Below are 27060 nucleotides of genomic sequence, written 5' to 3' on the forward strand. Positions count from 1 at the left end.
ATGGCTAAGGGCAATCTATATTTCTTTTAAAATGTAGGAAAAAGACTTAGGAACTGGAGCATATCATCAGATAAATCAGTTTTAGGAAAGAGTTCTTATGGCAGTTGAGAATTTAGAAATCAATTCCTTTGAAATGATCTATGCCTATGTAAACTCTTAAAGTATTTATGTACTCCTGGGCATACCCCCAACTTGAGGACCACCGCATTATACCATAGTGCCTTGACAACCCAAAGGGAGTTTCTAACAGTGTGTTTTTGACAAGCTTGTGAGATATTTCAGTGCCTCCCTTGCTCCTTATACTATATACTAAGGTTCATGTGAAAGAAAGTAAGTGGCAGGGGAGATCACTGGACTGTCACTGAGCCTGGGAGAGGTCATGGAAAGGTAGATTCTCCTATCCTGCTCAGGAACTGGATATTTAAAACGAGGCAAAAGTAACAAGATTGTGGTGATGTTGGGAAAATACAATGAGCAAAATTGTTAACTGAATAAACAAGAGGGAAGAACTAAAAGTGAGACATGATAAATTAGATTCATAACTTGGTGAATGCTTCACGGAATTCATACCCTTGTCGGTTGTTCACAGTCAGCAGAAATAGCAGCATCCAGGCACCCTACTACTTCTCACGTGGAGGTAAGTGAGCCACCACAAGGGCAGAAAAGTGTTCATAACTTTATTATCCTAGGACAACAAAACAATCACAAGGAATCTGACTTTTATTTACCAATTAATTGTTTTAGGTAGGTTTATTTCACATGAAGATTTAAAATGATATTCATAGCCTATTGGAGAAAATATCTTCACATACCTGAAGATAGCCTGGTCTAGTTCTTAGTCCAAATAATAGCTAGTGTTTACTGAGTGCTTACTCAACGCCAGATACTGTGTTAAGTACTTTATATTTAATCTTTTTAACACTATGAGGTAAAGGCAATTTTGTAGCTGAAGGACTGTAACTTAGTGAGAAGAACCAGGATTCAATTCATGTTTCTATCAAATCAGCTACGTTGTTTCTAGAGCAGTGGTCATTAAACTTATTTAAGATCATAAATCTTGGTAGGAATCTGATAAAAGCTATGGATTATCTCCTCCAAAGAATATATAAGTACGTAAAATTCTACATATTAAATTTTGGGACCTCAAAGACCCTTCTTCTCAAAATCCTTCTCTTAACCCATTATAAGACAGTCTCACCTTAGATTATACTCAAGGGCATTCAACTAGAAACCAGAAATTTTTAATATTAAAAACATTACAGTACTTTGATTACGTTCATGTTGCAATGAAAGTCTAACATACCTTAAAACACCCTGAGAAAGGTATTCAATTTTGTAGACTTGATACACTCACTATCTGGAAAAAAAGAAATCAAAACAACAAACAGCAAATTCTCTTTTTAATCTGAAGCAAATATGTATAGTATATTGGTAGAAACCATTTTATTAACCAAATCATGTCTTAACTGGCAAAGTTAAAAACAGGCTCATTATAAAGAATTCAATAATCTGGTATAAAGCTAGAGATGCTTCCTGTAAATTAACCATGTGGCATATTTCCTTCAAGCTTTTTAAAGAATAGAATACCACTATTTCTGATTGTATCTTCAGTTGACAATAATAACCCTAATGTAATCTAAAATTTCTAATTGTATTCTGAATAAAATGTTTCATTTTTATTTTACCTTACCTAATTCTAGGAAAACATTTAAACACATATGATATTATCCCTAATCACAATACCCCCCACCAAAGAGGATTTACCATATAGAACTTAAAACATGTAAGTATTCCACTAGACCATTCATTACTGAAGATGCCTGTGATACAACTTCACAGTCTTAACCACAAGAATCTAATCTTGATTTTATAATAGTTAAGAATCACTGCAGTTGCATTTTAGAGTCAGTGTCATATGTTCCAATATTTCAAGCTATTAAAGATTTCAAGCTGTTAAAGTCTGGTTAAGATGAATAGCTTGAGGTCTGGAGCCAGACTACTCAAGTTTAAATCCTTGCTCTGCCATTCAGCTAGCTACGTGACAAAAATTTGTTCTAGTCATGAGTACCATCTAGTTTTAAGTTTTAAGTTTCTCATGTTTCAGGCAGGATTTAACTACACAGCTTAGGTTAGCTAGACATTTAAATAGATGCATCTTACAATTTTCTTGCCTTGTTTGCATCTTTGAGAGTTAATCACAAATAATGCTAATAAAGTACTTCAAGCTTTTAAGTGAAATGACAAAAAAATTCAATGCAATAGTATTTTTATCTTTAACCACACACAAATCTTAACACTCTTACTGTATTTATTTACTAGTAACTAAGCACAGTTAGGCATTGCCCTAACAAAGTAATCATGAGTTGTTTAGACACATGTGACTATTAGGAATGCAAGAGTAATTGATATAATTATATATCACCACAAGATGGAGTAAGAGTTCTCCAAAACACACACACACACACACACACACACACACACACAAAAGACTTACGCATCTGAGTTATTCCATTCTGCCATCTAGTGGCGATATAGTTAGGTATTACTCTTGGATCAGTCTCCTATGTAATAAAATAAAAATAAGCAGTTTCCAAACAAGGATTTACTGTAAAGCACAGAGAACTATACTCAGTATCTTGTAATAACCTATAAAGGAAAAGAATCTGAAAAAAATACATATAACCTAAACACTTTGCTGTACACCTGAAACTAACACAATATTGTAAATCAACTATATTGTAATTTTTTTTTAAAAAAAGCAGTGTCATGGATCTAACAAATTAGGCAAAAGATACAATTAAGCACAGAAAGGAAAGAGGTAGCATCATTCAGGATAATGGCAAAGAGAAGTATGAGAGAATGTCAGAGTGAAGTCCCAAACTGGTAAAGCCAGTTTAAAAAGAAAATCTATTTAACAACTAAAGTGGTATCTATTTTAGAACATAATTTTCTTTCTTAATTCCTTTTAGTATAAAGAATTCCAAAAGTGGCTTCAATTATTCCTTTAAAAGCACAAGTAGTATGGATTTAAACATTTTAATGTTGCCTTTTTTTATTTAATAAAATTGAAAGATGCAAAATCACAGAAAGGAAGCATCTAAAGTCTCTAGGAACTTACATAAATTTTGAGTAGAGCTATTTAGACTTACAGTCAATAATGTTTTTCTTTTCAATGAATAACAATGCTTTTATTTGCTTGAGATTCACATTTGGAATTTAGGGAGTATAATTTTTAAAATTTTATCAAAGAAATGTACATACCATGTCAAACATACATAAACAAAAGTAGAAAGCAAACGGTTAATAATCTGGATAAGTAAAAGAGGTCTATAAATCAATTAGAAAAAGAATCACTCCAAAAGGAAAACATTAAGGATATGATCAAATCATCTACAAATAATGTAGTTAATAAACAATAAAAATTATCACTCATTAGTAACCTGATTAAAATAAAATTTAAAAAATATTTTTCTCAATCTATCAAAGAAAAATAATTTTAATAACCAGTGTTGCTGAGGATACAGAAAAGCAGATGCTGTTGGTGAAAGTATAAACTGCTCAACCATTCTAGAGTGCTTCAAATGGGAATACATTTTTACATAGAATTTCAACCTCTAGGAATTTATGCTAGGCAGTAACTCCAAGTTTATATATCAAGATTTATCTGTAGGGGTATTATTAATTAAATTGTTGTTTGTAACATCCCAAACCCGGCCACATGCTAAAGTCAACCACAGGGGATTTAGCTAAATAAACTATGGTACATCCACATGCTGTAATACTATGCAACTTGTAAAAGTCATGGTGTAGAAATATTAATGACATCAGAAAATGCTCACCTCCATGTGAAAAAAGCAGGTTATAATGTTATATGTATATCATGATACCAATTTTGGTTTTTTCCTCTTAAAAGGGTATTTTATTTTCTTCTTTGTGCTTTTCTAAATTTCCCAATGTACATGTGTTGCTTTTATAATCAAAATAATATAAAATTATTAATTTATTACATATTATAAAACTCTTGATTACTGTGTTTTCATACAATTTCCCAATCAAATTTACACCTGCATATTTAGGTGAGTAGAAGTAACCTTAGGTTAAATACAGGTTTCAGATGTATGTGTTCAACAAAAAAAGGATACTGAGAAAAAGAATAAACAAGGTTTGGAAATTTCTCACTGGAAAGCCAGAACTATATACACAGTTAATAAAACATTAAAAAATTTATTATTCTAAGTCTATTAGCTGTTTTGCATTCTCTTTCCAAAATCTAAGTAGATTTTGAGTTTTTGAATTTGACAATTTCTTAAAATTAAAACATCAAAATGACCTCAAATATTAAATATTACAAAACTACAGATTATCATTTATTCATAGGAAATAACCTAATGAAAATCTCTTATTTAATGAATTGTCCATTTATCCAAAGATATGTATTTCAATGCTGTCATTCTATAAGAACAATACATCAAAAAGAAAATAAATTAATTAAGTGTATTAAACTAGCTGCATCTGCCAATACAAGAAAATATATGAGCTAAATAAAAATAGATACAAGTTTAAAACTGAAACTTCATTCACAAAATGCAATGGTCTTCTACCAGCAGAATTTGAAAATTACAGCTTTTCAACTATATTCTAAAACAAAAATAATTAAAAAATCAATTCAAATAATTTAGAATAAGTGCTTTATTTTAATTCCCACAAAAACTGAAACTATTATTTACATCAGTTGCAACAGCAATAAAAACTAGTTTGTTTCTTGAAAACACTTATAGGCATAAAATAAAACTAAAAGACACAAAAAGGAAAAACTAGGTACTCCTTTTAAATTGAAGATAATCTGACTGCTTGTGACATACACATCTGCAGAATGTACAACAGCAGATGTATTCAAAACAATGTAAGATTTAGTTAATTTAGAACAATATTCCAACCAATCCCAACCCAGTTTTCAATTACTCACACAGGTTTATATAGTCACAAAAAGTAAATCGCTCCTGATACGTAACCAGCTGAAGCCAATTCAGAACACTGCACCAACACAATAATAACTATGGAAATCATGAGTTGTGACTGGGGGGGAGAAAAAGCAAAACACAACATCCAAAGTGCACATACTTCAATCTAACCACAATATATTTCCACTTTTGTATATAAAAAAAGTTCCCTTTAAACTATACATCTAAAAAGAAAAGTAACTGTATCATTTCATATTCTTTTTTTGAATTTAAAAAATATATACGTAATCATCCTTTGTTTTTGATAAGTTCAAATATGAATTGATAGTTGGGGTAATTGGATTCTTCAAGAAAGCTCTATAGAAGAGATGAATACAACATACTATATCTTCTTTAAGAAGTATGAGCCAAAATGTTAGGCATTCCTGCTGTTTTTGTATATATTTAAGGAATGCTGTTCTTGTAAACAAATGGCTTTGAAAAAGAAATACTGAAACCAAAATACATTACTAGAGGATCTCTATAAAAGGTCACCAAAACTATCCTTGTTCGTGAAATCAGGAAAAACATTTCCAGAATTTATCTTGCTAGAAAAAATGCTACCACTTTTCTTCCTTTTTCTTTTTCTGATTATCATAATTAAACATCAGAAGATTTTCCCAAATAAATACTGATGTAAATGTTGATTTCAAGGGCAAACGACTTTTGTTAAGAGTCTATTTCTCAGGCAGTTCACCATTTGTTGAGACTGAGGCAGCACTGTTCTGGTGTGAATTGTCACTGGACTGCTGGGAAGTACTCCTTCTGGGAGAGTTTGTTGGGACCTGAAGCTGATTGGCAGGTGTATGCTTAGCAGCATTCAGTGGCTTTGCAGAGGAATAAGATGGAAGTCTGTGACGATTACTCTCCTCACCAGAAGTAGATGAATGTCTTTTTCTTCCAAATTCCTCAACAATAGGGGGCTGCAAATTATGAAATACAACATAGTGATGATTTTACTATTTTTTCTCCCTTCAAAATCTAAAGCCAGATTTTTTCTAACAGAGGGAAACTACGTTGGTGCTTCAGTAGATTTTATTAGTGTTACGAAAACTTAACAGTAGTATAAGATATTAAACTTAAATTTCCTCCCTAACTATAACAGCCTACTAGTATTTTCACTCTTTCATTCACATTTATTAAGCTACTCCTGTTTTAGGCTTGAACTACATAGTAGAATATAACCATAAGGCTGGGTTCCTTGCCTCCGAGAAAATGTTACAGAGATGCTATTTTTCTTCTTTATTCAACTTCTGTCAACTGCAAAGCATTTATAACTCTAATCCCTTCCTTCTCCAAACTTCCATCGTATTTAAAAGCAGAGGCCTGAATTTTTAGCTGCTGTTCAGATAGGGCAAAGTTACTCTTACAGAGCATGGATGTCTTTGTGACAGAACTGGCTGGACCACTCTAGAAACCTAATTCTTTAATTCCAGAGACATAGGCAGTTCTGTTAACTCCATTATGGAGCTATCAAATCCATTTATATAAAACTACAATCAAACAAATTGTAAGGTTAAGCAGAGATGCACCTAAACTTTCTTTTTCCTTATTTCTCTTTTCTTCCCCCTTCTCTTTTATCTGCTTATATTCACTCCATTCTTTTTTTTTTTTTTAATGTTTTCCTTTTCCTCTTGAAATCAAATTGTTTAAAGCCTATTCTCCTGTTTCTACAGATGCACATATGACATTCTTGCTCTCATTTTATTATGCATGGAAACCTAAATCCATGTTATACCAGCACATGTTATAAAAACTAGAACATAAGTACATAAAAAGTGAAAAATTTACAAACTGTAGTGAGAATTTAGTAACATAGCCACATAAAAGTTACTAAATCTATAAAATGTTTAATTATAGGTGCGTAACAAAATTAAAGTGACCTGACAAGTGTACTGTGGTTATGTAAGATGTTAACATTTAGGGACTCTGGGTAAACAGAGTATATGGGAATTTTCTATACTATTTTTGTACCTGTTGTAAAGTTTGATTTCAAAACTGGAAAGTTAAAATATCAAAATAAAAGTTAAAAAATAAAAATTTTTAAAGTTCAGAAAGTCACTGATTAAATATAAGAGTAATAAAAAGATACAGGGGAAAGGACTTAAAACTTACATCAACACGGAAGTCTTCCAACTTCTTAAAGCTACAGAGGTATTCTTGAAGTTTTGGGTCAACAGACTGCATCTTAGATTGAGAATATTTTAGATAAGCCCAAAACTTTTCTAATCCATACAGCTGACCTAATAACAAAGAAGAATATACATGACAAATTATACAGAATCTTTAAAAAATGATTCATATTGAATATGAGCCTACCAGCGTTAAACCATGTCTTCTAATACACATTTTATCTAGATCTTGAGAATAAGACACTGTAATGAATACTGGCAGCTAACATTTACTGAGCATTTGCCACATATTTAGTTTTATTCAAATGGCTTATTATATACTAAACTAATTTGAACTATATATAACCCTGTAATACAGGTGCTCTAGTGTATATTACTGATGGGTAAACTGAGGCTAACAAGGGTAAGTAACTTACTGCCACAGAGCTACTAGTGGAAATGGGATTCAGACTTAAGGATCTAGCCCAGTGCTTGTACTGCTAGCCACTGTGCTGTTCCACATTTCCAAGCATATCTGCTCATGTTAACACAAAAATTTCATGTAATAGGACATCAGTGAGTAGTCATGTTTGTCAAAGGAATAATGGCAAAAAACAAATCCATAAAGGAAACACTTGGGAGTGCTTATTTTTCCAACACCTCACAGGAAAGGCCTTCTTACTATATGGTGCTCCATCCTTCATCATGAACTGTAGTGTCCTGAAAGTCTTAAGTGGTTTTCCCTGAAAAATAAGTTATGAACTACCCCCCTATTTATTGACAGACTTAGGTTTACAATTTCCAAGTAGAATAAGGTTGTTGTTTTGTTTTGTTTTACCAGATTCGTAGTCTTTTTTGGTTTCTTCTTCGAAATCCTTAAAAATTTCTTGTCTGAATTTTTTTTCCAGTCCATAACTATAAAACCTGAACAGACACTCTAATCCATACCTGTCGAGCAGAGGGGGAAAGGTTTATAATAAAATTTTTGCTATAATAATGCAAACATCTCATATTAACTAATCGCATTGATACAAGCAAACATGGCACAAATAATCCCAAACAAAAATGTTTAAATGTATGTAATGTTTAGTATGCAGATTTTTAGCTGAAGTGGTAACTAGAAATCCATAGCTGGCTTTGCTATTTTTGTTAACTCAGCCATAGCATTTCATGGAGGTACACTGGGAATCTGCAGAATAAGAGGCAACCCTTGGACAACTAGAGTATGGCTTCTTTGGACAGACAGAGAATCTCTCCCTGGTATTTCTGAAGAACTGGTTAAAATGTTTAGCGACACACAACATTGTAAATCAACTATACTTCAATTTTAAAAAAACATTTAGTGACAAATTGGCAATGTTTTAGATTTTTTTTCCTAAACTAAGGTTTATAATGATGTTAGTGCATGGTATTAAATACTATTGAATATTTTTTTACGGTAGAGAGATAAACACCATACTCTTGGGCCATAGACCCTAGATGTGGTTGACTAAACTATAAAGGGACAAACCTAATTAAATGGCCTAAGAGAGCCTTCCTGCTTTAGTTATAAAGTACATTTAATAAAAGATATTTTGCCAAAAGAATTGTAATCACTACATAAATCAGAAAATAAATGTTTCCTCTTATAACTACCTAGAGAAACTGAGGCAAGTTTTGGACAGTGAATCAGGAAACTACATGGGCTCAATCTTCAACTAATGGTGATGAGCAGAACCCATGAGAGTGGACATGGACAAGATCAATGGACAGCAGTAAAAGGACTGCCTAGTTCACTCAACTAAAACATGTCACAATCAAAAAACTCCTCAGCTGGAATCCTTAAGTCATTCTGGGTGCCTCACTGGAGTAGAAGCCACAATTTCTTTAGTCCTGGTAACATAATACTGCCTGGTTGTTATTTATAGGAAGAAGGGTGTGTGTGTCTGTGTCTGTATGTATATGTCTTTTGTAACCAGCTTATTTACAAGATGGAGACTAATGGTCTCTTCAGAAGAATAAAGAGGTCTCTTGGCAAGGTGCCAAGAGAATTCTAGGACTACCAATGAATCACTACCATGAGCTTTTTCCTTTGGTAGCCATAAGTGATGCCATTCTTTGAGCCTGTATTATTAAAGGCTAAGGAAACTGAGGACTAAAGTAACACCAGCTCAAATGACAAAACTGCCTTGACACTCCCCTATGGGCTCAGATTATATTGATACCAGTGGTTCTCAAACTTGGTTACAGATACAGAGTATCTGGGGAGCTTTTAAAAGATGCCTAGATGCTAATGCCCGGTCTCTTCTCCAAACCAATGAAATCATAATCTTTGCAGGTGGATCCTAGGCCTCCTTCTTTCTTTCTTTCTGGAAAGCAGAATTGAGAAATCTGGGGTTTTATCGAGTAAATGACATTTTAGAGGAATGTTAGAATTCTTAGATTATTGGTAAAGGCCAATGAACCACTACAATATTTGAATTTCTAGTCTTATTTTTTAGGAAACTAGTTCCAAAGGTCCAAAATATGACATTAATAACACAACCCAAATATGCAGCATAAGTGCTGGAGTGAAGAGCAGGAGCAAATGACCAGCTTCTTTCATTTGCTCACTTACTCCTCAGCTCAGAGGAGGGGAAAACATAAAGGCTGAGAACCAGAAAGAACTATATTTGAATTCTAGGCTTATAATCATATCCCTAAAAATGAGAATAATAATAATATCCTACTTTTCAAGAACAGATAATATTTGTAAAGCACTTAGACCAGAGCTGGCACATTGCAGATATGTATGTAATAAATGTTATTTCTCTCCTTCCTTCTTGAAACCATCTTACTGCTGTCATTAGTCAATGGATATATTTAGTACTAGTCTTCTTCCCAACAGAATAACCATTTATTCAAGACTTATCATGTATATCAGATATGTTAAGTACTTTACATGTTCTGTTTTGTTTAATCTTCACAACAACCCTATGAGGGTATCTACCTACCATAATTTCCCCCCACTTTATTCTTTTTTTGTGTGTGGGGGGTATTGGCTTTATTTATTTGTTTTCTTAGAGGAGGTATTGGGGAATGAAGCTAGGACCTTGTGCATGCTAAACATGCGCTCTACTACTTGAGCTATACACTCTTCACTTTAAAAAGAACCTAAAACTTACTGGGATTATAACTTGCCAAGGTCACAGTAAGTTACTGAGCTGGGACTCAAAACCAGGTTTGATTTCAAAGCCTTCAGGTGCTTAACCACTGTGCTATACTTTCTAAGGAGTAGCTAATCCAGTCTAGTTATGAATACTGCAGAAACAGACCAAATTAGAAAATTGTTTTAAAAAGCAATTAGAAACATACACAGAATACCACAGGAACAAAGAATAGGAACTCTCTATCTAGACTTGGGTAGAAATGGGATCAGAATAGTTAATAGAATGTCCTGAGGAACAAACAAATTGTGTGCCTAAATAGCTAAATAAACTAAGATTAATTATAACAGAGGCTTTCATACTTTTCTAAATCCAATAGTAATAAAATATTTTACCTTGTGACCAAGTCAACACATCACTCACATATATGTGTGTGTACATAAAAGCATATATAAGTGGGGGAGGGTGTAGCTCAAGTGGTAAAGGACTTTCTTAGCATACACAAGGTCTCGAGTTCAATCCCTAGCACCTCCTCTAAAAATAAGTAAATAAACCTAACTACCTCCCCTCACAAGCAAAAAGTTAAAAAAAAAAAAAAGCATATATAAGCTTTGCAAGTAATTCTTAAATTTGTATGCATGTATGAATTATAATACATATTAATCCTACTATGATCAGTGTAGTCTTATATTTTCCACTGTATTTTTAAGTAAGTCACAACCACTAAACTGATTTCACAACCCACTAGTGGGTAGAAAACCATAGTCTGAATGAGAACACTGAGATCAGAAATGGCAAATTTTGCCTTTTGTGCCAAGTTTGGTAAACTGGCAGAAGCTATTAAAGCTGTGATAAAGACTATAAATCTGAATTCAAGAACAATATTAAACAATGCTGGGATGATTAAAGATGTCAGTAATGGACAGAGGAGAGGGAAACAGGTACACATGCCATGTATCTGTCATTCCTTTATCTGATAAAGATTCTAGATGAAAATTAAATGGGCTTTATTTTTACACAAGTCAGTGCAAATGTAAATTTTTTTCAGAAAAATTTATTTGTAACATCTTGTATTCCTCTTGAATACCACAATATCTGATTAATAATATATTCTTATTTGAGATTTACAAGAGGAATCTATTTTTAGAAACTGAAGAAGGGTAAATTCAGGTAAATATTCAGTGGGAAATTATCTTTTTTCTGCTTCCATCTCATCTTTCCTTCCTCCCTTTTCCCAGGAATAAAAAGCTTGCATGAGTCCATTTCATGTTGCTTCTCTCCCTCTTGGTCTGGTCTCAACTCAGTCCTACAGGCACAAACTTAACCCTAAACATTTCTCAAGGAAGCAAGATCTAATCTGGGCAAAAAAGAAGAGTTAGCAAAGCAGAGGGAGGAAGAAGAGAAGAGCAAGCAGAGGTAAAAATATGTACAGATGTCTAGAGGCTACAGAGCTCAGTTCATTTGCAGAGTATGTATTTCAGTACTACTGTGGCCTGGAAGACTACAGCTGACCCTTCAACGTATGAGGGTTAAGAGCTCCAACGCTCCCAGTCAGAAATCTGAGTGCAACTTAAGGTTGGCCCTTCACATATACATGGTTCCTCTGTATCTTCAGTTCCTCATCAGCAGATTCAATCAAGCACGGATTATGCAGTGCTGTAGTATTTAATACTGATTTTTCAGATCTGCATATAAGGACCTATGCAGTTGAAACCCATATTGCTCAAGGGTCAACTGTTGTAGGAAAAAACGAGATTGAACAGGTGAGTCAGGATGTACCATGAGAGGCCTTACTTTTTCTGGACTCAAGGAATCTTAACAACTGGTTTGGCTCTAAGCATGTATCAACTTGGGGATGTATATCCACATCCAAGATAAATCTGTAATGGTGGGAACAAGAATGAGAAAAATCTCTCTTTTAAATTTCATTTGGCCTTTGTATCAGACCCTAAGATGGTTCCAAATAATCCTACCTCTCGATACGAGCAACTCTGTGTTAGTCTCCTTCCACACTGTACCAGGGCTGGTCTGTGTGAACACTATTAACATGACAGAAGTGATGTCACTTACAAGTACAGGTTATATAAGACACTGAGGCTTCCATCTTGGAAGTTCTCCCCGTTTCTTAAATCATTCACTCTGGGTGAAGTCATGTTGTGAAATGCCCTACGGGGAGGCCTATTTGGTGAGGTGCTGAAGCTTCCTGCCAACACCCATGCAAATGAGCTTGAAGAGGATCCTCTAGCCTGTTAAGTCTTCAGAGACTGCAGCCCTGTCCAATACCTTGACTGCAGTCCTATAAGAGACCTGAGCCAGGGCCATCCAACTAAGCTGTTTCTGGAGTCTTGACCTTCAGAAACTGTGAACTAATAAACGTTCGCTGTTTTAAGCTTCTGAGTTTTGGGGTAATATGCTATGCAGCAACAGACAACTTAAATATAGCCCTCTCTTCGGTTTCACAATTCAAAATCAGGCTACTTCAGTACTAGTTTTTAGTATTTTTAAAAAACTCCAAGTGTAAAAACATGAGAAAATATTTGACCTGTAATTTTCTTTTGCATCTTCCCAAGCAAGTTGTCTAAATTCCTCATACATTTTTTTATTGAAATGATCTCTGAGGAAAAAGGACCAGAAACGAAAGAGGGTATTCATTTCTTGGGACTGGCCAATTCCCAAGCGTTTTCTCTCTGGAAAAAAATCAAAACAGCAGATGTTTTATATAACTTAAAAAAAAATAAAGCCGAAACATGAATCCTCAAAACGTATTTGGGTTTCTTCTAAACAAAGAACTAATAATCCATTTTCTGACACATTGCTCAAATTTACGTATTTGCCAATAGTAATAAGATATACTAAACTTTACTTCGTAATATGTCTAAAGTACAAAATACATGAATAAAGAATATATATATAAGCACATCTACTTAAGGAAATTGTAACAGAAGAATATTTTAACCTGATATTAAATGTCACAATTTTAATTTTTTAGAATTATATTTTAATTTTAAATATAGATATACAAAGGAAGGTATCTTACCACTTAGGCATCTTCGACGATACTTGTGGTATACTTGTTGGGTAAAGCCATTTTCCTTCAAAAGTTCATGAGAAGGGTGCTGGAACTTCGGGAATGAATGAGGAGTACATCCATAACTTCCTACTAGTGGTGCACCTTCTGAAGGCGAAGCATTTGAACTGCTGTTTGAGGAGGGGGAAAATGTGTTCAAACTGAAATATCAAGAACCAAGTGCTTAAACCAATTTGAACTATTTGTTACTGAGAGTCTGAGCAGTGGAAAAGACATTAGTCCCCAAAACTCACCTAAACTACTGAACATACAGATCTACATATGAATTGCTATTTATGTTCAATACATGGGTAAATTCCAAAGTTGATAAAGAACATAGTCATAAATTCTCAAACTAAAACTGTAAGTAGAAGCACATAATTAAATAATTAGCTTATTCCTCTTCTAGATCCATTATTAATTTAGTTTAGATTAGTTTATTTTTCTTATGTTAGCAGGGAAATTTTCAGTCTTCATAAGTAATTAGGTTAATGATATACACTGAATCAGCAGAAACAAGGGATAAAACCTGGTACAAAGGCAATAATTTCATTATCCCAAAGACACACTTGCAATTCTGTAAATCTATTCCATTTCTGATATTTCGCCTATATCTTTTCTTTCTCATCTGCACTTCATTATTCAAATTGAGGCTTTCCTCCTCTTTCACTTGAATTAACTGGTCTCCTTGTTTTTCCAATCTCTCTCCTCTTTCTGCCACCAAAATGATCTGTCTAAGACTGATCTAAAAAAATGGTTCTCAACATGTGGTCTGTAGATGCTTGGAGGGGTTCCCAAAAACCTTTCAGAAAGTCTGCAAAATCAAAACTATTTTCATAATAATACTAAGATATTATTTGCCCTTTTCACTGTGTTCACATTTGTGCTGATAGTGCTAAAGCAATGATGTATAAAACTGTTAATGTAAACCCAGGCAGTGGTTACTAGTGGTTGTATTATTCACTGCTATGTACTTGAATTTTTTTTTAAATGCCAGTTTCAACTTAGGATGTCCTTGCTGAAGAAAAAAAAAAAAGTAACTTTATGAAATTTCAGCCCTTGAGTACATGTCTTACTTACTGTGTGTGACAAAATGGGGAAAGAAGCTGTAGTTTTGCAAAATGAAAAAGTTCTGCAGATGTTTACAGCAACGTGAAGATACTTAACACTACCAAACCATATTCTCAAAAATAGTTAAGATGGCAAATTTTATGTTATATGTTTTGTTTTTTATTGTAATAGTTAAGGGGGAGAAAGCACTTTAACAGCACATCAAAGTACGATGGCTGCTGTTATCAACTAAATATTTGTTGAATTCCTAATTTCCAATGTGATGGTATTAGGAGGTAACTGAGTCTTGACGGTAGAGATCTCATGGCCTCAGAGAATAAGCATTCCCTTCTCTTCAATTTCTCAAAAAAAAAAACTGAGAAGGATTAGTGTTAAATCTTCAAATATTTGGTAGAATTCACTAATGAAGCCATTTAGTCTAGAATTTTGTTACGGATTTTTGATTACTGATTTGATCTCTTTACTTCTTATAGGTAGGTTGAATTTTTTATTTCTTCTTAAATCAGCTTAGGTAATTTATATGTTTAAATAAATTTATGCATTTCTTCCAGGTTACCTAATTTGTTGACGTATAATTTTTTATAGTATTCTCTTAGAATCCTTTTTCTCTCTGTAAGGTCAGTAGTAAAATCTCCATTTTCATTTCTGATTTTAGTTACTTGCATCTTCTTTTGTCCCCTGGCAGTTTAGCTAAAGAAGGGTTTGTCAGTTATGTTGATCTTCTCAAAGAACCAACTTTTGGTTTCATTGATTTTCTCTATTGTTGTTTTCTTCTCTATATTGTTTATCTTTGCTCTAACCTTTGATATTTCCTTCCTTCTGCTATCTTTGGATTTAGTTTGCTCTTCTTTTTTAAGTTCCTTAAGGTATAATGTTATGTTATTGATTTGTGATCTTTCTTCTTTTTAAATGTAGGCATTTATAGCTACAAATTTCCCTCTAAGCACTGCTTCCCCTGCACCCCATAAGATGTGGTACGCTGTGTTTCTGTTTTCATTTATCTCTAAGTACGGTCAGTCCTCAGTATTTGTGAGGGATTAGTTACAGAACCCTCCACAGATGCAGAATCCATGGATGTGGAAGGCCAACTGTATTTTCTAATTTCCATCATGATTTCTCCTTTGACCTAGGAGTTGCTTAAAAATGTATTGTTTAATCTCCACATTTTCAGTTTTCCTTCTGTTAAGGATTTCTAACATCATCCCACTGAGGTAAAAGAAGATAGCTTGTGTGATACTTCTACTGAAACTTCTATTATGGCCTAACACATGGTCTATTGTGGAGAATTTCCCATGTGTACTTCAGAATTTGTATTCTGTTGTTGTTGGTTGAAATATTCTATAAATGTCTGTTAGTTCTAATTGCTTATAGTGTTATCCAAGTCCTCTATTTTGTTACTCATCTTATGTTGGGTCGATCTATGCATTATTGAAAGCAGGGTATTGAAATCTCCAACTATTCTTGTAGAATTGTTTATTTCTCCTCTCAATTCCATCAATTTCTGCTTCATATATCTTGAGCAGCTGCTATTAGTTACATAAATGTTTATAACTGTTATATATTCTTTTATACTGAACTTCAATTAATATATAATGTCCTTATCCGTTATAATTCTTTTTGGATTTAAAGTGTATTTTGTCTGATATTAAAATATCAGCTCTCTTACATTTGCATCTTTTACCACCATTTCACTTTCAATCTATTTGTGTTTTTGAATCTAAGTCTCCAGTAGACAGTATATATAGTTGGATCATGTGTTTATACCATTCTGCCAATCTCTGTCTTCTGACTGGAAAATACAATCTATTTACATTTGAAGTAACTACTGATAAGGAGGCACCTACCACTTTATTAGTTTTCTATGTGCCTTATAGATTTATTGTCCCTCACTTCCTCTGTTACTGCCTGCTTTTGTGTTGTTTCTTTTTCTTTTGAGTGAAATATTTGATTCCCTTCTCATTTCCTTTTATATATATTCTATTGATTTTTTTTGTGGTTATCATGAAGATTACACTTAACAAAAACTCTGCTCTTATACACTTCTGTTTTCCCCTTTCTATTACTGATGTCATAGATTACATATTTATATACTGTATACCCAACATAGATTAATTTTTTTAATGCATTTGTCTTTTAAATCACATAGAAAGTTGAAACTGGAGTTGCAAATTAAATTGCATTTTTACCAAAGGTCTTTCTTTCTTCATACGGCTTCATGTTACTGTCTAGTGTCCATTCGTTTCAAGCTAAGGACTACAATTTCTTGCTGAGAAGGTCTAGTGGTGATGAACTCCTTCAGCTTTTTTTTTTTTTTTAATAGACTTTATCTTTTAGGGCAACATTAGGGTTACTGAGTGGAAGGTACTGAGCTTTCCCTAAACCCTCTGTATTCTGGCTCCCCACACCACAGCTTCCCCCACTATCAACATTCACCACATCTAGCACCAGAGTGGTACATATGTTACAAATGAGGAGCCTACACTGATACATCATAATCACTGAAACATCATAATCACTGAAAGTCTATAGTTACATTAGCGTTTACTCTTGGTGTTGTACATTTCACTGGCTTGTAAATGTATAACCAGATGTAGCCATCATTATAGTAGCATACATGGTATTTCACAGCCCAGAAAATCCTCTTTGGTCCACCTGTTCATCCCTCCCTACCCACAACCCCTTGAAACAACTGGTCTTTTTTATTATCTCCATAGTTTTCCTTTTCCAGAATGTCAAATAGTTGAAATCATACAGTATATAGCCTTTTCAAATTGGATTCCTTCACTTAGTAGTATGCGTTTACAGTTCATCCATGTCTTTTCATGGTTTGATCACTTGTTTATTTTTAACACTGGGTACTATTCCATTGTCTGGATATACTACAGTTTATTTACCCATTTGCCTAATGAAGGACATCTTGGTTGCTTCCAAGTTTTGGCAATTATGATTAAAGCTACTATAAACACTCATGTGCAGGTTTTTGTGTGAACATAAGTTTTCAGCTCCTTTGGGTAAGTACCAAGGAGGGCAGTTGCTAGATTGTATGGTAAGAGCATGTTTAGTTTTGCAAGAAACTTCCAAACTGTCTTCCAAGGTGGGTGTACTATTTTGCATTCTTACCATCAATGAATGAGAGTTCCTGTTGCTCCACATTCTCACCAGCAGTTAGTGTTGTCAGTATTCTGGATTTTAGCTTTTCTAATATGTGTGTGTAGTAGAATCTCATTGTTGTCTTTCTTTCAATTCTCTGATGATATATGATGTGGAGTATCTGCATATGCTTATTTGCCATGTATATATCTTCTTTAGTGAGATGTTTTTCCAGGTCTTTGGCCCATTTTCTAATCAGTTTTTTTTTTTTTTAAACTGTTGAGTTTTAAGAGTTCTTTGTATATTTTGGACAGTAGTCCCACCAAGTCTCTTGCAAATACTTTCTGCCGTTCTGTGCCTTGTCTTCTCATTCTCTTGTCAGTGTTGTTCCCAGAGCAAAAGTTTTTCATTTAATGAAGTCCAGCTTATCTATTTCTTCCTTCATGAATTTTGCTTTTGGTGTCATATTTAAAAAGTCATCACCAAACCCAAGATCAGGTAGATTTTCTCCTCTTATCTTCTAAGAGTTTTATGGTTTTGTGTTTTACATTTAGGTCTGTGATCCATTTTGAGTTAATTTTTGTGATGGGTGTAAGATCTATGTTTATACTTATTTTTTGCATGTGGATGTCCAACTGTTCCAGCACCATTAGTTAGAAAGATTATCTGTGCTCCATTGTAATGCCTTTGGTCCTTTCGTCAAAGACCATTTGACTATATTTATGTGGGTCTATTTCTGGGCTCTCTATTCTGTTCCATTCATCTATTTGTCTATTTTTTCACCAATATCACACTGTCTTCATCATTGTAGCTTTATAATAGGTCTTGAAGCCAAGTAGTATCAATTTTATAACTTTGTTCTTCTCTTCAAATATTGTGTTGGCTATTCTGGGTCTTTTGCTTCATCATATACTTCAGAATCAATTTTTGTTTTTAAATGGAAGTATTGAGGATTGAACCCAGGGCCTCGTGTATGCTAAGCATGTGCTCTACCACTGAGCTATGCCCACCTCCCTGAGAATCAGTTTGTTAATATGCACAAAATAACTTCCTGGGATTTTTTTATTGGAATTGTATTGAATATGTAGATCAAGTTGGGAAAAACTGACATCTTGACAATATTGAGTCTTTCTATCTTTGAACATGGAACATATCTCCATTCATTTAGTTTCTTGATTCCTTTCATCAGAGTTTTATAGTTTTCCTCATATAAATCTTGTACATATTCTGTTAGGTTTATACCTAACTATTTCTTTTTGGTGGATGATAAATAGTATTTCACTTTTAATTTCAAATTCTACTAGTTTATTGCTAGTATATAGGAAGTGATTGACTTTTATATGTTAATGATGTATCCTGTAATCTTGCTATAATTATTTATTAGTTCCAGGAGTTTTTGTTCATTATTTATGACTTCCTACATACGCAATCATGTCATCTGTGAACAAAAGCAGTTTTATTTCTTCTTTCCAAATCAATATATCATTTCCTTTTCTTTTCCCTCACGCTTTGTTTATCTTTGAATATCTCTCTCAATTCTGAAGGGCAGTTTTGCCAGATATGGAATTCTTAGTTCAGCTGATACATTTAGTAAGGACTCCATGTATGTGATGAGTCTCTTCTCTCTTGCTGCTTTCAAGATTTCCTCTTAGTCTTTGATTTTTAACAGTTTGATTATATTATGTCTTGGTGCGAGTCTCTGTGGGTTTAATCCTACCTCAAGTTCATTAAGCTTATCAGATTTGTAGATTCATATATTTCATCAAATTGGGAGGTTTTCTGTCACTATTCTTTCAGCGCCTTTTTTCTCCTTTCCTACTGAGATTCCCACAATGTATGTATTGGTTCAGTTTATGTGTCCTACAGGTCCCTTAGATACTATTTATTTTTTCTTCATGCTTTCTGTTCCTCAGACTTGATAATTTTAAATTGCCCCATCTTTAAGTCTGCTGATTCTTCTTTCTTCTGTTTGATGAAATCTGCTTTTGAACACTCTGATGCATTTTTCATTTCAGTTATTATATTTTCTTCTCCAGAATTCCTTTCTGGGTCCTCTGTAAAATTTCTATTTCTTTATTGATGATCTTGTTTTCTTCATACATTGTTTTTCTATTTTTACCCATATCTTCCTTTAGCTTTCTGAATATCTTTAAAATAGCTGTTTTAGAGACTTTGCCTAGAAAAAATGGCATCCAAGCTTCATCAGGTACATTTTCTGTCTATTAATTTTGTTCCTTCAAATGGGCCATATTTTCTTATTTCTTTTTTTTTAAGGCTTGTGATTTTTTGTTGAATGCTGAACATTTGAATCTTATGATGTGGTAACTCTGGAAATCAGATGCTCCCTCTTCCCCTGGGTTTCCTGTTTTTTGTTTGTTTGTTTGTTTGTTTTTCAATTGTTGCAGGGTGCTTCTGTGCTGGGACAAGCCTGAGGTGAAAGCTTAAATTCTCCTAAGGTCTTTTCCGAGCCTACAGCTGTCCTTGGGCATGGGTGGTAGTTTTCTAAATTTACTGCTATTAGCAGTCGTTTCTGAACATCAAAAAACAAATAAAAAGGACAGTCACACAGTGAGACGAAACAATGGCCACCAGACTATGTCTGCACTTTGTTGCTAAGCGGCAATTAGCAGTCAAAACACAGAACTCCAATATTTGGAGGATATGGTCCTTCCTGCCTATTCTGGATCCAGCAAGCCATACCAGAAATGTGGGTTGCCATCTTCCCAAATACCTGTCACAGGGCTGAGGCGGGGGTGGGAAATGCTACTAGAGGATCAAAGGCTGACATCAACCAGTATTAATAATTTACAAGACAAGCTTTCCCCTGGAAGCTATATGTGTTCAAGTAGACTATACAATTCCATAATAGTCAATGCCGACAGTTTCTGCTAGTAAAATTGTCTAAGTGGTGAGAAGGATTCCTGTTCTTTCCCCCTCTGCTATCTTCCTGACATTACTCTCCCTTGTGGTTATTTTTTTAATGTCATTTTTTTTTTTTGAAATTGCATTTTGAGGTAAGTCAACATTTAGAAGTCTGCATAACTCAGTCAATCAATATTTCCAAATGACCAATGCATGATGTTACAAAAGCATGCACAGACAAAAAGATCCATTCAAAGTGTAGGATAGTCCAATGGCTTTTAATGTAAGAGTATAAAAACTTCCTGGGTATAAAAAGGTCATTGATATATGGTTTCAGATTCCATATTGCAATTAACTTTAAAAAAAACTGCCACTTGTTCAGCTTTGATATAATAGCAAAGAATACCAACAATGATCCAAAAAGGCTATAAAATACTCCTCCTTTTCCTAGATTTTATTCCTATACTTCAACAATAACAAAAAACAAATTATAAGCATTTTATATATAGAAACATATGAGAATCTAGTTACCTCATATTAAGTGAAACACTGAACAAATATGCAAAACTTTTTTTGGGGGGGGATTAAGTTATTAATTTGCTTGTTTATTTGTTTAAATGGAGGTACTGGGGATTGAATCCAGGACCTCGTGCATGCTAAGCACACTGAGTTCTACCCTCCCCCAACAAATACGCAAAACTTTAAAACAATACCTCTCTATTCAGGAATTTTTGTTTAGAGAAATATAATTATACTTTATAAAGATATGTTATTTACATTAACATATAATAGCTTTATTATGTTATTTAAATGAGTATTCAAATTTTTTTGTTTTACTTTATAACTCAATTTATTTTTTTATTTTTTAATTATATAACTCCCATAAACAAAAGTTCTTTGAGGTGCTCAGTAATTTTTAAAAGAATAAAGAGTTTCTTAGACTAAAAAGTCTGAAAAACCATTTAACTAAATCATATCACTTTTGGCACTTAGAACTCATTGCCTACAGAATAAGCTATGAATCTGTAGCCATACCTAGATCCATCATAGAATTCTATATTCAATGAGAATGTCTTTCAAAATGAAAAGAAGAATCCTTTTTCTGATAAACAAAAGCTAACAGAATTCACTGCCAATAGACCTACACAAGAAATGGTTAACAAATGAAAAGCATTGAAAATGGTAAAAAGAATATTTTTAAAATTTCCTTTTTCATGTTAATTGCTTTAAAAGATAACTGTCTAAATAAAAAATAATAACAAAATACAGCACAAAAGAGGAGGCAACAGAACTTTACTGTTGTAAGATTCTTATATTATACATGTAATGGTATATTATTTGAAAGTAGTCTATATGTTAAAATGTATATTTCAAACCCAAGAAGACCAGTAAAAAATAAGAGATATAACAAGAAGTCAATAGTAGAGATAAAACAGATGCATTATAAAAAGTAAGGTGATTCAAAAGAAAGTAGGAAAAAAGAACAAAGAATATAAGATAATAGATTTAAACCTAATCACACCAATAATTACATTAATATAGATGGTCCAAGGATATGAATGCTCACAGTGGGGAGGCTGTGATGTGGGAAGCAGAAAGGCATAAGGGAACTCTGTACTTTTCACTCAATTTTGCTGTGTACCTAAAACTGCTGTAAAAGATAAGTCAATTAAAAAAATTTCACCCCTCATTATTGTAATTGCAGACTTGTCTGTCATCTCTGAATTAAGATCCAGTAAAGTAGGGACTGTATCTATCTTGCTTCCTGCTATATATAAGTGCAACACTTTTCACCATTACCTATTGATCTCTTAACTATACTGCTCCAATTAAAAAACCTGGGAAACAAACTGTCAAAATGACTTAGAACACAAAATAACTATTAGTATACAATAGGTGCCCAAGAAGAATACGTACATATTTTAAAGACAATATATCCAATGAGAACAAAATGTAAAAGTACCAAATAAGTATCACTGAAAAGACTTGGAGATTTTCAGATCATGATAAATTTCCTAGCTTTTCCTTGAATGAAACTAATTCTTACCTTATAGTAACCAGTCAAAAAAAAAAAAAAAAAAAACTTTCCTAAAGCTCATTTTTCAGTTAGAAAGCTGTTCAGATAATTATTCTGAAAATATCTTCACAAATACAGGATACGTTTTCAAGAGACAAAAAGCAATTAGTAAATCACCTCTGTATCCACTCTACAGCACAAAACAGCCATACTCTGTTGGATTTCACTGGCATTGTAAAAGGTTTGCTCTATCATCTCTTTTTAGGTAAATAATAGTATTTTTTAAAAATTAAAGCTAAAAGAAAAATCACTTACTGTTAATAACCAGTTAATATAAATTATTTCCCCCAAAAGGAAAAATTCTGAACTATTAATGTGTTTTATTTCCATATCCTTTATATAGGTTGAGTAGATTGTTTAGCACAATAAGAACCTACTGTGCTACAAAAAATCTGGAATCTTTCCAAAGATAGTAACTTTCATAGACCTAAATATTTTTAATAAGAGTATACATTTGTGGAAATTACTTTAAATGGGAAAAAAAAATGTCCTACTGAATTATTCCTTAATGTACTTATTGTAAAACTGTCCCACTTATCTTCTTTGGCTTCTTGTTTTACTGTTTTCATTGTTCAATAATTTGCTAACATACTAATTCTTAAATATTCCCAAATATCTAATTAGTAACTGTTTTCAACAAACTTAAAATCAAAAACAAAACAATGTTTGACAAATACAGTACCTGACAGAGGATGTTCTTGGCCCATGATCTCTGGAATCCATTACCCAGCCAACATGACACTCTAGAGGAGGATTTGTACTATGTCTTGTTTTTCTCTTTCTTGGACTCTAAGGAAAAAGAAGTCAAACATTGCAATTACTTTCAGTAGTGTGAACCTCACAAATAAATTAAAACCCTCTGACTGTAAACCAACTCAAACATTTTCATATTGTGGATGACACATTATGAAATCATATGAAGTCACAAAACTCAAACATCTCACACACAAGTTACAAAACTTAACAAACAAGGCTGTTTGCTAGGTTTCAACACACAGATTAAAGGAAATACAATAGAATGAGTCTTCATTATACCTTCTGATCGTCTTTAATTACACTACCCATGGTAAAGAAGTTATTCCTCAACCTGAGAAAACACTGCTATGGTAAAATATCATTTTTAAATGAATTCTTGCAATCTAAAATGTACTTTTTTTTCTTTTACTGTGATAGAAACTAAAAAGTCTCATTTTGTAATGTTAAAGTATATAAAATGCAGGCTTTATAGTCCTGGTGTTTTGTGTACCTTTACATCAACGGCTTTTGGTTCTTTAACAACAGGATAAAATCTTGGTGTTTTATTTGGATCTTGTAATCTGGGTGTTCGAGGTGTTTTGGCTGCCCTGGCAGGATAAATTGTAGGAGATCGCGGAACTGCTGTAGGCAATGAATGGGCAGTTGTTGCTGAAGACACATCTGAAACATCAAACAGTTTCTGAGCTAGTTCATCAGTCAAATCTGAAAAATAAAAACCTGTTAAAATATTTGGGTGCTAGGAGAATATTTTACTTTGAGAAGAAGGAAAATTCTAAAATTCTCTAAACTCAGAGGATTTTTTCATTAGAAACATTTCAAATATATAAGAAAGAATTTTAAAAAACACTTCTCTACATATCACTTACTAAATTTTAATTTTGCATTCTTTCTGGTTTATTTATTAAAGAAAAAGAAGTTAAAGCCCATTGTGTAACCTTTCCTAATCCCATTTTGCTTTTCCTCCTCAGAGATAACCAGGCTCTTAAATTTGGTATTTTTATCTATTACTATATATATATAATATATATAATATAATTTTGCATAATTAACTTTATATATGTGGTATCACACTATATTATCATTTTGCAGCCTTTTTTGGTCAATATTTTGTTTGAGAAGATTATTCAAGTTCTATTCATAAAGCTTTGGTTTACTCATTTTCACTGAAGAATATCAAACTGTTATACAACTATCAAAAATTACTCATTATCCTTAAGACACTTAAGTTATTTCCAAATTTTTGGTATAATCAAAAATGCTTCAATGAACATTGCTGAACATGTCTCTTTGTATATGTGTGAGCATTTCTCTAGGGTTTATAGTTGAAATGGAAATGCTGAGTCAAATGGCACATGTATCTTCTGACTCACTAAATACTGATTGCCAAGCTGAGTTCTATAGTGGTTTTATCAATTTATACTTCAACCAGCAGCATATAAAAGTCCCAGCAATTTAACATCCTGGCTAAGACTGGTTTTTGTTTAGACTTTTAAATATTTTTTTCCATCTCATGGGATTTAAATGGTATTTGTATTTCCTAGTAAGTTGAGTGTATTTTCATAGATACAGTCATCATTCAAATTTCCCTTTTGTGAACTTGCCTTTTTGACTGTTCTTCTGTTAGATTGTTTTACTTACAAGTTTGTGAAAATCTTAAGGTAAGATACTAAATAAGCAGATGAGCAAATAGTAATATCAAAAATATAAGCTTTAGTTCTATATGGTTTTTCTTCAGACTTATCAACCTCTTTTGGTTCATACAATAACTTTTTGTTCATTCAACAAATATTACTGAATGCCTATTATATGTAAAGCACTATTCTAGACACAAGTTTGTAAATTCAAAAGTGAACTTACCCACTCTATTACTAGTATTCCTGTATTAACAATTTTCCTCCCAATTCATTTTCCTTACTATAACCAGAATGATTATTCTGAGGAGCAAATTAGGTAGTTTCATATTTCTATTAAAAATCTTTCAGTGTTTCTCTTTTGGCTTTAGGAGAAGTTGAGGCTCTTTACTATGGCACATAAAAATTTCCTGATTTTGCTTCATCAATTGTCATTCTCCACTTCAATTTTGGTGCCCCAAATAGCAACCTACTTCTTGTTCCCGTTTTCTTGCTTCATGTCTTTTTATATGCTTTTGCTCTAACTAAAAGTCCCTTCCCCTCATCTTTTTACATCCAGGTGGCTTCATATCATCCCTTTAATATCCAGAACAAATGTTACTTTCCCTGGGAATGTGTAGCATTCTTGAAAATCTTCTGCCAACAGAATTAATCTATTCTTTCTGGTGAAACCTCTGCATTTTATCTACTTATTTTTTTTAAATTATGAAGTTAAAATTAATTTTCTTACAAAACATTCCATTAGATGCTAACAGTAAGTCCCAGTGCTTCCCTGAAAGCAAGGGCCACAACCTTATATTACTATACCAGTGTCTACAATTGTGCCTGGGGAAAAGTATATCCCCACCAAATGACTGATACACTTAACTCAATCGTGTTAATGCCATTTATCTGTATAGCAAAAAGATACAAAATCTCAGAGATAAAAATACGATCACACACTGAAAAACATATTAAATCCAATGTCCTTGTAAAAGAAATATTCAAAGAGCTAGGAGCAATAACTCAGAAACAGTAAGCTTCCTAGCATCCAGATTATGGTCTCTAAATTCTATTTCCCACTGATCCGGTCTCCTGAAAAAACAGTCTGAAGCACAAAGTATTATATGAGTCGAGGAAATCTTGAGCCACAAAGCAATGAAGTTTAAAATGAAAATATTAGCATAGTTCATGAAGAATAGAAGAAACTTTAGGGGAATACAGTGGTCAAAAATGAACTGATATTATCACTAAAAACGATGACTGAATTGAATTAAAACACATAAATACATTCCATCAGTTCATAATGGTATTTTAAAACTTAATCATATTTCTAGGTTGCTCTGAAGATGATAAACTGAATACAAAGAAAGAAATAAGAATATATCCTTCCATTCTTAAGGTAAAAACTGAATTTCAGGTAAACAAAGTTGATAAAAATATTCTTATACATAGAATTCTAGGTAAGAAACACAGAAGAAATGACAGAATTAGAAGATGACTACTTTGCAACTCTAATGAAATAGAGGATCAAGGGAATGTTCATCATTAGTTGCTAAAATTATTTGGTAAAATGTTGACTAGAGATTTCACAACCCACGAAACAAATAACTGATAAGCTGGATTTAATTAAAACAAAAACCTTTTGCTCTGGGAACAACACTGACAAGAGAATGAGAAGACAAGGCACAGAACGGCAGAAAGTATTTGCAAGAGACTTGGTGGGACTACTGTCCAAAATATACAAAGAACTCTTAAAACTCAACAGTTTAAAAAAAAAAAAAACTGATTAGAAAATGGGCCAAAGACCTGGAAAAACATCTCACTAAAGAAGATATATACATGGCAAATAAGCATATGCAGATACTCCACATCATATATCATCAGAGAATTGAAAGAAAGACAACAATGAGATTCTACTACACACACATATTAGAAAAGCTAAAATCCAGAATACTGACAACACTAACTGCTGGTGAGAATGTGGAGCAACAGGAACTCTCATTCATTGATGGTAAGAATGCAAAATAGTACACCCACCTTGGAAGACAGTTTGGAAGTTTCTTGCAAAACTAAACATGCTCTTACCATACAATCTAGCAACTGCCCTCCTTGGTACTTACCCAAAGGAGCTGAAAACTTATGTTCACACAAAAACCTGCACATGAGTGTTTATAGTAGCTTTAATCATAATTGCCAAAACTTGGAAGCAACCAAGATGTCCTTCATTAGGCAAATGGGTAAATAAACTGTAGTATATCCAGACAATGGAATAGTACCCAGTGTTAAAA

General features: G+C 33.1%; 1 protein-coding gene across 11 annotated transcripts in view; it reads right to left on the minus strand.

Moving 5' to 3' along the window:
* Positions 1 to 3026: 3026 nt before the first annotated feature.
* LARP1B (La ribonucleoprotein 1B) overlaps positions 3027 to 27060 on the minus strand; it is a 105020-nt gene continuing 80986 nt past the window's right edge. For 3 of the 11 annotated variants that reach the window (XM_074378757.1, XM_074378743.1, XM_074378764.1), the window contains exons 13-19: positions 23650 to 23876; positions 23086 to 23192; positions 13274 to 13434; positions 12779 to 12923; positions 7950 to 8059; positions 7116 to 7243; positions 3027 to 5923 (exon numbers count right to left, since the gene is read on the minus strand). In XM_074378757.1, coding sequence (XP_074234858.1) covers positions 5678 to 5923; positions 7116 to 7243; positions 7950 to 8059; positions 12779 to 12923; positions 13274 to 13434; positions 23086 to 23192; positions 23650 to 23876 — 1124 coding nt within the window. In that variant the 3' untranslated portion in view covers positions 3027 to 5677. Of the gene's footprint in view, positions 5924 to 7115; positions 7244 to 7949; positions 8060 to 12778; positions 12924 to 13273; positions 13435 to 23085; positions 23193 to 23649; positions 23877 to 27060 lie in introns of those variants that run through there. The other 8 variants (XM_074378749.1, XM_074378745.1, XR_012511894.1 and 5 more) reach the window with 8 other exon arrangements.

The sequence above is a fragment of the Camelus bactrianus genome, chromosome 2, assembly GCF_048773025.1.
Source record: "Camelus bactrianus isolate YW-2024 breed Bactrian camel chromosome 2, ASM4877302v1, whole genome shotgun sequence".
In the NCBI taxonomy this organism is placed as follows: Eukaryota; Metazoa; Chordata; class Mammalia; order Artiodactyla; family Camelidae; genus Camelus; species Camelus bactrianus.